The sequence below is a fragment of the Pristiophorus japonicus genome, chromosome 11 (assembly GCF_044704955.1).
Source record: "Pristiophorus japonicus isolate sPriJap1 chromosome 11, sPriJap1.hap1, whole genome shotgun sequence".
Lineage (NCBI taxonomy): Eukaryota > Metazoa > Chordata > Chondrichthyes > Pristiophoridae > Pristiophorus > Pristiophorus japonicus.
In genome coordinates this window covers 101,722,682-101,739,989 of record NC_091987.1, presented here as the reverse complement: position 1 = coordinate 101,739,989, position 17,308 = coordinate 101,722,682, and the positions used below count along the sequence as shown (strand labels likewise).

Genomic DNA, 17,308 nt, shown 5'->3' with positions numbered 1-17,308 from the left:
TGTGTGCATGCGTGTGGCGTAACAGTGCCGTGGACTGGAATCAACACATGTTTGATCCATTTGTTAAGTGCTCTCCATGTGTGGAAGGAGTGATGACTTTCCATCATCTTTCGAGGGGAAAAAAATTATGTTTAGACTGATCCTACCACCTCCCGGCATTCACACACAGGGCTCCTTTGCTGTGATCTGCAAGTAGGGCTCCCCCACCCTCATGTTGTGCACACATACATCATAAGGTTCCCAAGCATTTTCCAGCTACTTTCTCTAGTCTCTCAACTGTTCAAGAACGTCTCAAAAGTAAGCTTACAGCAAGGCAGTTTTGTAACTATGCCTATTAACCATTTTTTGGTACGAATAATCTGTAGAAAAAAAAATATAGCATAACGCACTTCGTTCAGCATCTCAAATTGCTCCCCCCCATTACCACTCATTGACAGACTGTACTTAGTCCTTCACCCCAGTGTTATGTCGCTCAAAAGATTATTTCTAGGGATAACCCAATTTTGGAAATTTTGACGAAGGTTCATTGACCTGAAACGTTAACTGTTTCTCACTCCACAGATGCTGCCTGACCCGCTGAGTATTTCCAGCATTTTCTATTTTTATTTCCAATTTTGGAAGGACCAAAGTCTATTGTTGTACAGTGAACTAGTAAAGATTTTACACAATCTTGTTACAACTGAGCAAAATCCCTGCATAAATATGCAAAATAACATCGCCCAATTAATGTACCTGATAAAAATTGGTTCTCTCGGCAATAAGCTTCAATGTTGCTGGTGTAATGGGCGGCACAGTCATCATCTGCAACTTCCCAAGGAATGCTCTGTATTCAGAACTTCTGTAACGCTTGACTTTGTCTTCCATGACGAGTGCCAATGACTGAGAGTGATTGATGATTTCCAGCAAGGTGGATATTGCTACGTTTTGCACATGGCAATCGCTGATGCAGCAAGACAGAGTCATCAGTGACTTCAGCCAGAGAGGAAGGTTACCGTCACCATCGCCTGAAGGATTCAAGCACAGGCAGATGTGCACATCTCATTAATAAAAAAAGCTGACTGACAGAACATTGCTTTAGTACACCAGCGACCTAAAGAATATTAATTGTGCCAAAACAGAATAACAGCGGCAGTAGGATGGAGAGTTATCCTTGGATCAAAATCTCAATCGTTTCAGTTTCAATGGTAAGGGACAAGATCAGCTCAAATTGTTGAAGATGACTTGCAGCTCAAGTAGTCCAAAAAGGGAGAAGCTAATAAAACATTGAAAGGGGCCACATAATGACCGAGTAAAGGTGGATTTGGTTGCTATACCATGTACCTGGTTTGATTCCTGCTCGGATTGCCAGGGAGGGAGTGGGGATACTACAATCGGCTTCAGTATGCTAGGCCAAAGGGAAGAATATCAGCCAGGGTTTCCACTCTTGATCATTAACTCGTGACCGCTCCTGGGAAGTGGACTAGGACAGGACTAGACTTGGCCTTTACATCAGCAGAGTCAAGTTTCCTACATTACTGCAGTAATTACATTTCAAAAAGTACTTAATTGGCTGTAAAGTGCTATAGCACTTCCGGTGGTCATGAAAAGCGCCATAGAAATGCAAATCCCTTTCTTTCTTTAACCTGGCAACACTCAGTCAAACATGAAGAAAGGGCATCTTAGCATGGGACCGGTGCCCCAGAATCAATGCTTTGAGAAGTGGTGCAATTGGAGGGGGGCAGAAAATGGAGAAGGGGGAAATTCATCCTCAAAGCAAAAAGTACTACACACACGAGCTTACCAACATCTTGGCATGCAGACAAGTAAAATGTTTCAATCTCCTTGAAAGACAGATACACTGGAAAGCTGCTGCACTCCAGCAGAAGCTGACAGGTGGCGGCAAATGCCATTCTGCAATCTTCCGTCACTTCGTCCACTTCCTGCAGCATGTGATCTACGTCCCAATCCTCTTCGCCCTTCACACACTTCTCAGCGTCGCTCTGCATGAAGAAACTTCGCTGCCGTTTCTTCTGTTTTAACGTTGGCACGCGAACCGTGAAGAACTCAGACAGCATTTGTTTAAACTGTGGCACGGTGATCTGCTTCTTGTCCCAGGTCCTTCCACCCTTGACGCCCATTTTGTCATCCTCTCCCACGACTCCCTGTGCCTGACAATTTGTCCCAAAGATGTATTTTAAGGTGAAGTGTGCGAGGAGCTGCTGTATATTCTGCACCGATGCTTGGATGCTTCCTCTGCTCTTCCACACGCTGGTATTGTCAGAAGATACTCGGGGGTTGCTGTGGTCCTGGGACCTCTCCAACACCATCACACTTAATCCAATTCCACTGTCTTCAGATCGCAAAGGAGGGAAGATTGCATCAGCTCCCTCTTCTGGACTGTGCTCTGCGTCAGACATGGTTTCACTAGTTTCCTCCCGTAAGGGACTCTGAAAGTGTGAAAGTGCACCATTAATAAACATTGGTTATCAGGGTGTTTTGTCAAAATACAAGGCTTGCATTCATCTAGAGCCTTTAATGTACTGTGAACTTAAATTCAGCACAACAGATTGATTAGGAATAGCATGGTTTATAGAAAAGGAACTCGTGGGGAAGGGGGGGGGAATCTCTATTTTTTTTAAAAAACATGAAAATCATCCAAAAATATTTTCACCCAAGTTCATACTTGAATGTTAACTTCACATCCAACTAACAGCATTAACCAAATATACACTCAAAGGTTTGTTAAAATACAAAAAGTCTACCTGATGAGTTCTGCAGAAGAATGATTTTTTTTGCACTCTATGTAGGTTAGATTACACATTTCCCTACGTTTCAATAGTGACTACACTTCCAAAGTATTTCATTGGCTGCAAAATCCTTTGGGACATCCAAGGTGCTATATAATTGCAAGTTTGTTCTTTTACATTACACACTTAAATATTGAGTTGGAGGAAGATACGACTCCTCCAAGGCTTGATGCAGGACAAGCTGTGTGATGGCATGTAAGCAGGAGAGAGGTCTAGAGAAGTGATAGAGAGGTAGAGCTGTGAAAGCATACATTAGAAAGGTGACCCTGACTGTAAATGGTCAAGTGGAAGCACGTAGATAAGAAAGTTATACGTTTATACCAAGAGCGGTGGTGGGGGTCTGGATCTTACTGCCTGAAAAGGGTGGTATGGCAGAAACCCTCATCGCATTTAAAATGCACTTGAAGTGCCGTAACCTACAGGGTTACGGGCCAAGATCTGGAAAGTGCGATTAGGCTGGATAGCTCTTTTTTGGCTGGCAGACATGATGGGCCGAACGGCCTCCTTCTGTGCCAAAATTGCTATGATTAAGATTCTTGGGGAAGCTCCTTCCTCTGGGGGAAGGAGTTTCTAGGATACTCTAATACAGGGAATATTAATTTCAATTTCTCATTAAAAGGCAGAGAGGAGAGGCATTAAGGGAAATGTATTTGCACTGAGGGTTGTTGGGGGTGTGAATCACACGGAGTATTTAAGGGAGAAGTCATTGCAACCTTTAAGAGAAAAGTGGATAAACATTTGAAGCAGAGGCTGAAACTGGATTACAGGAAGAGAGCAGAGCAATGGGATGAGATTTGGATTGCTTTAGCAAAGTGCTCCTTCTGTGCCATAAACTCCAATGGTTCTATGGAGCACTATTCTATGTGGCTTCCCATACCTCACCTTAACTGTCACTGTTCAAGTAACGAGCGTTTGATGGCTATTCAACTTCATAAGTCGAATCCACAATTCCTCACACAACCACCACGAATGTTCATTTTGAGCGGTCATTAAATACTAATAGTGAGCAGGAACATCAAATGGATCTTTTCTTTTTCTGTCCATAACCCAAGGGCAAATACCAAATGTAGTGCTGCCTACACCACTCCCCACCCCACCCCCCCCACCATAACAACCTTACTTCAGCTTGTCTTCCATTTTCCAGTTCAACTTCTCGTTCGCTCTGTGCATCAGTGTCCATAAATGCTGCAGGCAACTGAATTTTGCCGAGTAACTTATAGCCCGTCTTCAGACTCTGCGTCAGCTCTTGCAGAGTCAGGCTTTCCATGTGTTCCATCAAACATTGAACGATGTGACAGAGCATTTGTGGAAGATACTGGGTCTGAATTTCAGAATACAGCTCCTGAGGACAATGGTGAACAGATTGCATTAAAATTTACCGCAGAAGTGAACATAATACATTTTAGCCAGCAACATCTATAACATGGGTTATACCCAACACATATATAGGACTGGGAGTTTGTGAGAAATGCACCTTTATCTCCAAACATAATTCAAGCTAAACTCCAGAATATTTACTTGCACTCATCCCCATGATTCAACACGGATCTGCTTCACCCCACCCCACCAACCCACCCCCGGTTACACATACAAAATACACTATATATCATGCACATAACAAATGGCAAATCAGACAAGAGCTAAAGTCTTAGTCCTCAAAACTTCAGTGCAGTGCTGAGGGAGTGCTGCACTGTTGGAGGTGCCGTCTTTTAGACGAGACGTTAAACCGAGGCAACGTCTGCCCTCTCAGATGGGCATAAAAGATCCTATGGTACTATTTTGAAGAAGAGCACTGGAGTTATCACCGGTGTCCTGGCCAATATTTATCCCTCAAAACAACATAACAAAAACAGTTTTTCTGGTCATCACATTGCTGTTTGTGGGAGTTACTGTGTGGAAACTGGCTGCCACGTTTCCCATATTACAACAAGTGACCACACTCCAAAAGTACTTTATTGGCTTTGAGACATCTGGTGGTTGTGAAAGGTGAATATAAATGTGAGTCTCTTTCGAACTATAGCTCTCCCCAATCCACATTTTCTCTTTTTAATGATCTATTATTCTCCATCGCGAGAGTTTTCATGCTCATAAAAGGGTAGAAAGATAACCGACTGCTCATACCTTCTGAAGACAGGTCCATGGAGTAAATCAGTGCAAGTAAACAGAAAGACAGAATTATATGCAATAGTTTTATTGGCAACATTTATGTAAATGTATCTAGTTTGCCCACAATCCCCATTGGTAAGTTCTTTTAAAGTTATTTCCATGGGGAGGGAGACAGTAAGCTGAGCACAACCCCAAAAAAAGGGCGGGGGGGGGGGGCGGTGAAGAAGAAATAAAACCTGTCTGTCCCTGGTTTAAGAATTGAATATTCAAAAATAGATGGTGCATAAAAATTTATTTGTAGAATAGAAGCAGCTAAATGCAAAGAACGTACTTTTTGCCACATTTTTAACAATGCCATTACCATTGAGCCAGTTAATGTTGAGTTACTGTCTTGAGCACAGAATTTCCCAGGAACCAGAACCAGTGACACACAAAAACTGTTAATGTTGCATTAACCCTTCAAGGACTGCAGTAGCATCCCAGCACCATCACAACAAAGTTACAATGCAGTCGAATCTGAGAATAATGGAAATGTCTGGACATTTCTTCAATTCTATTTTCAGCAATCAAAATTGCTATTTTTGTTTGGCAAATGTACTGGACCAAGACCAGCAGGCACTGTAATCTGATGATCCAGACCTCAAAAAGTTCCACATACACATAACGAAGAAAAGTAAAGGCACTGTTGAGAAACACACATTCCATCACATTAACTTTAATGTATTATCAAGCACATTGCGATAAATACATCCACCCAAATCATTGCATAACAGAGTAGGGCATTAGTCAGAGGTATGTGGCTGAGGAAGGTGATGTGATGAAAATCATGCACAATTCACGCAAGCAGTTTCAAAGGAACACACCCTGCATCATTTCTTCACTACAGCAGATTTTTCCCCCCCGAGATATCATTTATTCCCCTTCTTTACTGTGTTTGGTATCATCAATTTCTTCTGAATTAAATCTTCACTTTTGTTCACTTCATTTTTCTCCCCTTAGTTTTGGAAAACACTCACCCCACCCCACTCCACCCCACCCCTCCCCTCCCCTCCAACCCACATACATTACTTCTCAACTGGCATCTGTCCAACAGTAATTGTTGCATGCATTTCATTCTGAACTATCACCTCCTGGGGTGGATGCGCCATAGAAGGAATAGTTATCAACTGCTGGTTCAGTCGACCTAATGGCCTGCATCCTAGGGTTTTAAGAGGTGGCTGCATTGGTTGTAATCTACCAAAATTCCCTGGATTCTGGGAAGGTCCCAGCGGATTGGAAAACCATGAATGTAACATCCCTATTTAAGAAAGGAAGGAGACAGAAAGCAGGAAACTATAGACCAGTTAGCCTAACATGTCATTGGGAAAATGCTGGAGTCCATCATTAAGGAAGTAATAGCAGGTCATTTAGAAAATCAAAATGCAGTCAAGCAAAGTCAGCATGGTTTTATGAAAAGGAAACCATATTTGACAAATTTGCTAGAGTTTTTTTTTTGAGGATGTAACGAGTAGGGTGGATAAAGGGGAACCAGTAGTTGTGGTGTATTTGGATTTCCAGAAAGCATTTGCTAAGGTGCCACGTAAAAGGTTGCTGCACAACATAAGATCTCGCGGGGTTCGGGGCAATATATTAGCATGGAGAGATGATTGGCTAACTAACAGAAAGCAAAGAGTTGGGATAAATGGGTCGTTTTCAGGTTGCCAAACTGTAACTAGTGGGGTGCCACAGGAATCAGTGCTGGGGCCTCAACTATTTACAATTTATATTAATGACTTGGATGAAGGTACCGCATCTAATGTAGCCAAATTTGCTGATGATACAAAAGATAGGTGGGAAAGCAAGTTGTGAGGGGGACGCAAAGAAGCTACAAAGGGATATAGATAGGCTAAGTGAGTGGGCAAAAATTTGGCAGATAGAATATAATGTGGAAAAATAAAAAAGTAAATTATTTAAATGGGGAGAGATTACAAAATGTGGTGGTACAGAGGAATCTGTGAATCCTTGTACATACAACACAAAAAGTTAGCATGCAGGTACAGTAAGTAATTAGGAAGGCAAATGGAATGTTGGTCTTTATTGCAAGGGGAATGGAGTATAAAAGTAGGGAAGTCCTGCTACAAATATACAGGGTGTTGGTAAGACCACACAGAGTAGTATATACAGTTTTGGTCTCCTTACTTAAGGAAGGATATACTTGCACTGGAGGCAGTTTAGAGAAGGTTCACGAGGTTGAGTCCTGAGATGAAGGGGTTGTCATATGAAGAAAGGTTGAGCCTATACTCATTGGAGTTTAGAAGAATGAGAGGTGATCGTATTGAAACGTATAAGATTCTGAAGGGGTTTGATAGGGTAGATGCAGAGAGGATTTATCCCCTGATGTGGGAATCTCGAACTAGGGGGCATATTTCAGAATAAGGGGTCGCCCATTTAAAAAGGAAATGAGGAGGAATTTCTTCTCTGAGGGTTGTGAATCTTTGGAATTCTCTATCTACGAGAGTTGTGGAGGTCTTTGAATATATTTAAGCTGGAGATACAGATTTTTGAAAGATAAGGGAGTCAAGGGTTATGGGGAGCGGGCGGGGAAGGAGTTGAGGCCAGGATCAGATCAGCCATGATCTTATTGAATGGCGGAGCAGGCTCAAGGGGCCAAATGGTCGACTCCTGTTCCTATTTCTTATGTTCTTAGAATACTGCGTACATATTATACAAAGGATGTAGAGGCATTGGAGAAGGGATTTACAAGGATGATACCAGAAATGCGAGGATATAACATATCAGGAGAGGATGAACTGGCTGGGTCTCTGTTCTCTTCAAAAAAGGAGGCTGAGGGGCGACCTAATAGAGGTCGTTAAAATTATGAAAGATTTTGATAGAGTGGATACAGAGAAAATGTTTCCACTTGTGGGGAACAGCATAACTAGAGGCCATCAATATAAGATAGTCACCAAGAAATCCAATAGGGAATTCAGAAGTAACTTTTTTTATCCAGAGTGTGGTGAGAATGTGGAACTTGTTACCACAGGGAATTGTTGAAGTGATTATAGTTGCAATTAAGGGGAAGCTAGACAAGCATATGAGGGAGAAGGGAATAGAGGGTTATGCTGATAGAAAGACGAGGGGAAGCTCGAGTGGAGCATAAACGCTGGCATGGTCTGGTTGGGCTGAATGGCCTGTTTCTGTGTCGCATATCCTTTGTAATCCCATGTAGTTCATATTTGGGGTAGGAAAACATGAAGAATTGACAAAATGATCTTTTTCATTCCTCGTCAATCCTTGCCTCCGTGCCACTGTGGTACTTTGATGAGTGATATTGTTGTAATGTCACTTCCCAGCCACTGGAGAATGCTACACAAAAACTACAGCTGGTGCCACCCAGTGTCGGGAAGCAGGTACTGCAACTATATAATGAACCACTTGGTGACATCAATAAGGTACCCCAAAGCCCTGTAACGGAAATTCATTGAACTACCATTGGCACAACCACCCTTTGGGCCAGTTGCATCTTTAGAAACCAACATTTCCTGCAAGGTCCAGACTTATTTGCTGCAGCAAACAACATATATCTCATTTGCTAACTGATCGGTGCATTATAATAAGAAACACAGCAGACAGAAAATATGCAACATTTCCAATTAAGTTCCACTTTGTCCTTGTGTGCTTTAATATAGCGACAAAGTAAAACAAATCTGAGCAGTGGTGCCGACGGGTTAATGGTTTAAAAAGGAGTAGTTGCCCCCTCTCGAACTGTCTTTCTGACTTACACTCACTACTCGAACATGTCAACGGGTGTAAAGGAGGCCAGAAGGGGGGGAAGGTAGCAGTATAGTCAGGCCTAATGCAGGGAGAGGGGCTATAAACAGCTCCTTATTGGGGATACCCAGCCAAGGCTGGGAGGATGGTCAGGAGGGAGTGGGGACCTTGCTGCATCAATGCGTGGAGCTGGAGGCGGCTCATGCAGGGTTCATATTGTGCAGAACATTGTCCCATACATCATTTTGTCAATGGTTGCACCACATTGAACCCTCCTACCTATAGAAACACTTTGTCAATGTTATCTTGCACCTTGGACAAATGGTATACTTGGTATCTCTCTCTCTCCTCCCCATCCCACCTAGTTTTAACAATGTTAAGAGAAAGCACACTGAGGTTTCAATGCAGAAAGGGTTAAACAATCAGACCAAATGAGAGGGGCTTGCAGTGTCTCACTCACTTTTCGCCATCTCACTACACTAAAAATCTCAATACGGATGGTTTGGTGCATTGTTCTAAACAAACCGCATAATGTGATCACAACAAAGAACAGACAGCATGGAAACGTCAATCATACAGCACAAAAGGAGGCCATTCGGCCCATCATTCCTGCTCTTTGAAAGAGTTCTCCAATTAGTCCCATTCTCCTGCTTTTCACCTATAGCCCTGCAATTTTTCCCCCTTCGAATTCCCTTTTTAAAAGTTACCATTGAATCTGGTTCCACCACCTTTTCAGGCAATGCATCCCAGATCATCATCATAACTCAGTGGTTAAAAAAACATTTCATAGTAAATGGGAAAACATTTATTAACATATAACAAGGTTTACTACATTGGAGCAGCAGGAGCATGAGTCAACATAGATTTGAAGCGTCACAGCAAGAAATGATGTACTTTCAGTATTATGCCACATAATACACTGGAACACCTCCATAGTGCCCGTTGGACTACAGGTGTAATCCTATAACTAAGCTGCAGTGCTGTGCGGAAGAGCCAAGCATATGCCACGCACCTGTCCCAGAGAGATGGAGGGAATAGTGAGCATCATGGTCAACTGCTCGCATAATCTTTGAATAGGAGGCAGGAGACCAAACTACCTCAGCCGACTGGGGGCAAGAGTGACCAGCGGACACTCAGATATTTATGGATCCCTCAAAAATAAAGGGTTCCATTAGAAAATAACATTTTCAAAAATGCAAGACTAAAATAGGATAGCATACGAAGGACACTGTAGCATCAGCTATTTGGTCCTTATTGTCCTGGCCAATATTTATCCTTCAACCATCATCACTGAAACAGATTATCTGGTCATTATCTCATTGCTGTTTGTGTGAGCTAGCTGTGTGCAAATTGGCTGCCGCATTTCCTACATTACAACACTCCAAAAATACTTAATCAGATATCCGGATATCGTAAAAGGCGCTATATAAATGCAAGTTCTTTCTTCATAATCAAAATAAGAAACTTCAAAAACACCGAAATAACATTGGAGACTAACTATCACAACATGCAAAAGACTATTTCTTGTGATGTGAGAAAACTAAAGGGAAATCAAATTATCGGTGAAACAGAGAACCATCCAAGTCGTTTCACACTGAGAAAAGGTTGATAAATAATACCAACTTACCAGTGGAATGACTTCTAAGAGGAACACCAGCAGACAACAGAGTTCTTGGATAGATGGAGGAGCACTTGGACCTTCCTCCACTGTGTGGCTCATCGGCTGAGATCTTTTCCTGTAGATCACAAAGCATCGTCTGTGATTCCTCACACAATTTCAACAATGGCACACATTTCATAAATAGGAGCTTCAAAGCATTGTTTAGTATATTCTTCTGCAGTCACACGGATGGTGGTTATATGAACATGGACACCAACCACTGGGAAAGTAATGACAAACATCAGAGTTTGAAAGATATGAAGTAATTTATAAATGTCAGTCTTCCTTTCCATTCTGCAACCAAAGTTGACTGGGAGCTCTCCCCCACTCCCTCAAGGGCAACACCAAAAATAAACATTGTAAAGAAAAAGAATGACACGCATGGTCTGTAAGCAATGCACAAACAATTTCGCTCCAATATTTTTAATGCTCCACAGGAGAAGCATTACTTTACCCTGCGACATCTCAATACATAATACATCCACTCAACAACTTACATTCATTCACATTCATTCATACACTGGTTCCTTGCCACTGATTCCATCCACCACCCCGCCCGCTTCCCCCACTTGCAATCTTGCTGAACTTTTGATCTTAAACGGAGCTTCAGATCCCAATTGCCTTCCATTATAAAGACCACCTGTTTCCACCTCTGATACACAGTTTTTGCCCCTACCTCTGCCCCATAGCCATTGAAACCGCTACTCATACCTTGGCCACCTCGAGCCTTGACGACTCCCAACCACCTTTATCAAAAACATCCCAAGATGTTTCACTGATAGAGTCAGAAAGGGACAGAATAGAAGATGACCTCTCCTCACCTCTTTTTCCGGTACATTGATGTACCATGAACTCGAAAATTTAAATCAACTTAACTTCCAATTTCCACCCTCCCTCACCTTCACGTGGCCCATCTCAACTCTTCCCTTCCTCGACTTCCTCGTCTCCATTTCTGGGAATAAGCTAGTGACCAACAGCCACTATAAGCCCACTGAGTCTCAAAGTTACATTGATTACACTTCCTTCCACCCAGCTTCTTGTGTGGACTCTATTCCATTCTCCCAGTTTCTGTTAGGACAAAACCACCTTTCATACCAGTGCTTTCAATATTTTTTCCTTTTTCCCCCTACCAAGGATTCCCCTCCACCGTGGTTGACGGGGCTCGCGACCATGGCCATTCGATTTCCCAGACTTCTCTCATCCCTTTCACCTCCCTCCCAGAACCACGATTAGTGTTCCCCTTGTCCTCACCTTCCATCCCATCAGCCTCCCCATTCAATGGATCATCATCCAACATTTCCACCACCTCCAAACATATCTTCACCTCCCCTCCCCTTTCCAAAGCGACATTTCCCTCTGTGACATCATGGTCCTCATATTAATTACCCCTAACACCCCCTCTTCTTCCCATGCAACACCTGCCCTTTTACCTCTTCCCTTCCCACCATCCAGGGCCCCAAACACTCCTTCCATGTGAAACAGCGATTTACTTGTACTTCTTTCAATTTAGTATATTGTATTCGCTGCTCACTATGTGATCTCCTGTACATTGGGGAGACACAGGAAGGCCATTCGGCCCCGCGGGCCTGTTCCGCCATTCAATAAGATCATGGCTGATCTCTGACCTAATTTCATATATCCGTCTTTGCCTCATATCCCTTAATACCTTTGGTTAGCAAAACTAAAATCTCTCATTTAAAATTTATAATTTATCTATCAATTGCCCATTGCGCAAGAATTCCAAACACTCAGTTTTTTCCCAAAAAGTGTTTGCCAACTTCACTCCTGATGCAGATTGGGTGATCACTTTGCGGAACACCTCTGTGACCCTAAGCTCCCAGTCGCCTGTTATTTTAACAGTGTAACTATTAGTACTGCACTTTTTTTGACAGACATGCGTCGGTCAAGTCCCGCCCCATCAAGCTCCACCCCCACCCCCTTCCTTGCCCCAAATCATTCCCTCTACATGGTGCCGGGAAGCAGGACCTGAGGCTCCGACTCTTCGCCCGCTCAGGCCCTGGCCCTCTACCACCCACCCCGACCTCTCTCAGGGGGCAGAGGACAGCTGGGGCAGGGGGGGGGGGGGGGAAGGGGGAGGGGGAGGGGGAGAGAGAAGAGAGGGGAGAAAGGGAACTCAGGCAAGACGAATCACGTTCTTCCAAGCCCCTACAAGGGACATTGTTGGAGTGGATGACATTCCAAAATCATCATACTGTCACTATTCACTTCATACCCAATAAACCTGTTAACAATCCGTACACTATGTCTGCCCAATTGATGGTTTTTGGGGGGGGGGGGGGAGGAGAGGATGTACTTGGAATGGGATAAGGCACTTTGGCTGGCCTTTGCTGTCTTCTGGGGAGCTCTGTCCTCTGTCGCTTCCGGAAGTCAAAGTGGATCGAGTTACAATTTGCAAAGTCAGTGAGACCTTGGCATGGGCTGTTCCAGTTACACATTCCTGTGAAACTTCAGGGTGTGGCTTATCCTCCAAGGGGACCAATCATGGACAAAGAGTGGAGCGTGGTGGCCATTTTGGCAGTACAAATAAACACGTCCTTAATTGAATTCTCCACCCCTCTGTTCTTGTCCTCCTAACGAAGCTCAATGGAAGCTCAAGGATCACGATCTATTGATTAGACACTTCACAGCCTTTAGGACTTTACACTGAGTTCAACAATTTCAGATCATAACCTCTGCCCCTATTTTTTCTACACAGATGTTGGCAATTACAACTCTTCAAAACCCATCTTTTGTTTCTTTACTTGTCCCATTACCATCCCATTTTGTCATTTATTCTCTCCTGCCTTCCACCTTATCACAGACCTTCCCTTTTGTTCTTCCCTCACCACCCCTTTTCCCTGCCTTTGTGCTTGCTTAAAATCTCGTACATCTCTAACCTGTTTCCAAATCCCTCCATGGCCTCGACCCTCCTTATCTCTGTAATTTCCTCGAGCCCCACAACCCTCCAAGATGTCTGCGTTCCTCTATTTCTTTCCTCTTGAGCATCCGATTATAAATCGCTCAACCATTGGTGGCCGTGCCTTCTATTGCCTCTGGAACTCCCTGTCTAAACCTCTCCGCCTCTCTAACTCTTTTTCCTCCTTCAAGACGCTTCTTAAACACCTACCTTTTTGACCAAGCTTTTGGTCACTTGCCCTAATATTTCCTTATGTAGCTCGATGACATATTTATTGTTTCATAACACTCCTGTGAAACGCCTTGGGATATTTCACTATGTTAAAGGTGCTATATAAATGCAAGTTGTTGTTTTGCCAGCTCTGATGACAGGTCATTTCATGTACATAAAGTTCCCCTTTAGCTCAATTGGTACTGAATCTGAGTGCCAACCTAGACTCTCCACTGGTAAATCTTACTGCAGAATGTAAATGGAGACCTAAAAAGTGCCACACAATACAAGGTTAACATTATTTTGCCACATGTATATTGCTCACTCCAGTTTTACCTGATTGTGTCTTCAAAAAGCCTAGTCAAGTAATCCCACAGGTAATCCGTGCTTAGTGAGCTGATCAGCACATTCACGGTCTTTATTACTTCCGATGCATTTTTATTTTCTTTCATTTTGCTAGAGGAGGAAATAAAGAATTGCATTCATGATTCTCAGAGGTCTGCAGAGTCAGTTGACAAAAATAATTAGGAAACTGCTCAGGAGAACTAAAATAGAAAAAAAAAGGATAAGAGAATATTAAAAAGAAACGTCAAACATGTCAGTATATTTACAGCAAATAGGTGAAAAAGAAAAGCACAAGGCTCTCAAGATCCAAGGATGGTAAAAATGAAGTCACCAAAGAGTAGCAAATCATTACTCAAGTTATTTCTTTCCCGTATTTAAATAAATGGAAAACAATTTCCTAAAAATGCTAGACGGAGTTCGAATATAGCTAGAACGACAGGGACGGAGCGAGGGCGAGCGGGCACGCGCGAGGTGGCGAGGGAGCGACGGAGACAAACAGAGAGACAGAGAGAGACACGTACAATCTCCCAAATCCGGAGTTCCAAAAACTAGAATGTTCCAAAATCTGGACATCGCGAAGATCGGAGGAGAGGTCGTCCAAAATCAGGAAATATGTTCCGAAAACCAGACATTTAAAAAAAAAATAGGAAACAAAGTACCTCCCTGCTGCCTCCGGTGTTCCTTCCTAGGTGGGGTCGGCACATACAGGTACACGAAAGTTGGCCCAAGGGTTTCCGGATTTCTGTTCCAAAATCCGGAAATACCAAACCTCGGCCGAGATGTTGCCGGATTCAGAACATCGGATTTCTATTCCGAAATCCGGAAAATACCCAAATTATACACACATACATCAAAAAGACACAATTGAAGACATTTTACCATCATTTTAATCTTTCAGCTTTGTATTAAAGTTTATCAATTCATATTCTAGCAGAAGTGTCATCTGTACCTTATGAGCAGACTCTCACTTTGGCTTGACTGGACATCTGAATTGAGCATCTCTTTGCAGATGGAGTAAAAAGCTCTGATCACTTCAAGCAGCAAATCCCCAATGACCTGAGGGCCTGCAAGAGGGACACATGATTAACTGCAGTGTCCATCAGTCTGCTCTGGTCATACCTTAACAGGTCAAAGGTAAAGTAGTGTTAACCCCAATCATGACACATTTTCCCATTTCTCCCACCTCCGTTGCAATCCCAATCTACCGGGAAACCTCACCGCGTACCTCACAATGAAACAAATGGTGCTTCCTCTTCATCAATATTGCCAATCCACTTTCTTTCTTGCCTTTTCTTTCCTTCCTAAATGAATTACATCACAATGTGTGTATTTTCCATTCTTGTCCAGTTTCTGTTAATGCGATTGAGGCTGGATCTTCCTATAAAATAACTGCTTTAACTACCCTAGTTTACTTCCCACATTCTGTACATTGCAATATGTGCATTTTAACCAGTTTGTGTGTCTAAACTACCCCGTCTTTACTTCCGTCTTTCAATATTATGCTTAGCTATTTCTCCCATCGCCATCAGCTGGTTGATTTTATCTTCCCAGCCCCCCCTCGTTCCTAGTTTGAATAACTCGTCACTTCCATGTTTAACTGGTCAGATGTAGCCCAACTTTGCGGAATAGTTCCCGTCTGTCCTGGAACCGATGCCAGTGCCCAGCAAAGTGGAATAACTCTTTGACATCACGCTGTTAGCCATTAATTGCTTGCCCTGATCTTCCTATACTTCCCTATTCTAGCACATGGCTGGTGATGTAATTCTGAGATTACCAGCCATAAAGTCGTGCTCCCTGCACAATCTTTTCCAGTCGAGAATCATAGAAAATAGGTGCAGGAGTAGGCCATTCGGCCCTTCGAGCCTGCACCACCATTCAATAAGATCATGGCTGATCATTCCCTCAGTACCCCTTTCCTGCTTTCTCTCCATACCTCTTGATCCCTTTAGCAGTAAGGGCCATATCTAACTCCCTCTTGAATATATCCAATGAACTGGCATCAACAACTCTGCAGCAGGGAATTCCACAGGTTAACAACTCAGTGAAAATTTCTCATCAGTCCTAAATGGTCTACCCCTTATCCTAAGACTGTGTCCCCTGGTTCTGGACTTTCTCAACATCGGGAACATTCTTGCCACATCTAACCTGTCCAGTCCTGTCAGAATCTTATACGTTTCTATGAGATCCCCTCTCATCCTTCTAAACTCCAGTGTATAAAGGCCCAGTTGATCCAGTCTCTCCTCATATGTCAGTCCAGCCATCCCGGGAATCAGTCTGGTGAACCTTCGCTGCACTCCCTCAATAGCAAGAACATCCTTCCTCGGATTAGGAGACCAAAACTGAACACAATATTCCATGTGAGGCTTCATCAAGGCCCTGTACAACTGCAGTAAGACCTCCCTGCTCCTAGACTCAAATCCCCTAGCTATGAAGGCCCTTATACTAGCACCTGGGAGGCAACAAAACATTTGGAATAGTCTGTCTAGACTGCAATAGATTGCATCAGCCCATCTTACAATTGAACCCTTCATCACAACTGCCTTTCTAGCTCTGTTGCTAATCCTCCTCCCTTGTGCCATCTCTGGTTTGTTGGTGCCACTGAGAGGGCCCTACCCAGAATCCTCATAGGAAGCTGGAGCTTCAAGCTGGTTTGAGAGCACAAGTTTCTCTGAGCACTCCTATTCTAACCTTTCCTTTTCCCAGTCCCTCTGACAGTCACCCATCTTACCTCTCCCACAGCCTATTGATAAGAACATAAGAAATAGGAGCAGGAGTAGGCCACAAGACCCCTCGAGCCATTCAATGATCATCGACCTCAACACTTTCCCACCCGATCCCCATATCCCTTGATTCCCCTAGACTCCAAAAATGTATTTATCTCAAAGACTCAGCATCCACAGTCCTCTGGGGCAGAGAATTCCAATGATGCACAACCCTCTGAGTGAAGAAATTCCTCCTCATCTCAGTCCTAAATGGTTGACTCCTTATCCCGAGATTGTGTTTCCTAGTTCTAGACTCTCCAGCCAGGGGAAACAACCTCTCCACATCTACCCTGTCAATCCCCTTCAGAATCTTGTATGTTTCAATGAGATCATCTCTCATTCTTCTAAACTCCTGAGAGTGTAGACCCATTCTACAGTGTGTCTCATCATAAGACAGCCCTCTCATCCCAGGAATCAATCTCATCATCATCATAGGCAGTCCCTCGGAATCGAGGAAGACTTGCTTCCACTCCGAAAGTGAGTCCTTTGGTGGCTGAACAGTCCAATGAGAGAGCCATAGATAGAATCAATCTAGTGAACCTTCGTTGCACGCTTTTAAGACAATTATATCCTTCCTTAGATAAGGAGACTAAAACTGTGCACAGTACTCCAGGTGTGGTCTCACCAAGGCCCTGTACAATTGTAGCAAGTTGTTCACCAACACTCATTGATGTGACCACACTGGCAAATTTTCACTTCAAAAATTACTGTCCCTCCCTGATGTGTCAGATTGTCTTCACCTCCTTCTTAAGTTTGGCGATTCTGAGCTCAA

General features: G+C 43.3%; 1 protein-coding gene across 1 annotated transcript in view; it reads right to left on the bottom strand.

Moving 5' to 3' along the window:
- Positions 1-17,308, bottom strand: part of dop1b (DOP1 leucine zipper like protein B) — a 162,401-nt gene that overhangs the window by 70,082 nt on the left and 75,011 nt on the right. The window contains exons 10-15 of the mRNA XM_070893826.1: positions 14,724-14,838; positions 13,766-13,885; positions 10,270-10,378; positions 3,907-4,128; positions 1,781-2,426; positions 733-1,004 (exon numbers count right to left, since the gene is read on the bottom strand). Of these exons, the coding sequence (XP_070749927.1) occupies positions 733-1,004; positions 1,781-2,426; positions 3,907-4,128; positions 10,270-10,378; positions 13,766-13,885; positions 14,724-14,838 (1,484 nt within the window). The remainder of the gene's footprint in view (positions 1-732; positions 1,005-1,780; positions 2,427-3,906; positions 4,129-10,269; positions 10,379-13,765; positions 13,886-14,723; positions 14,839-17,308) is intronic.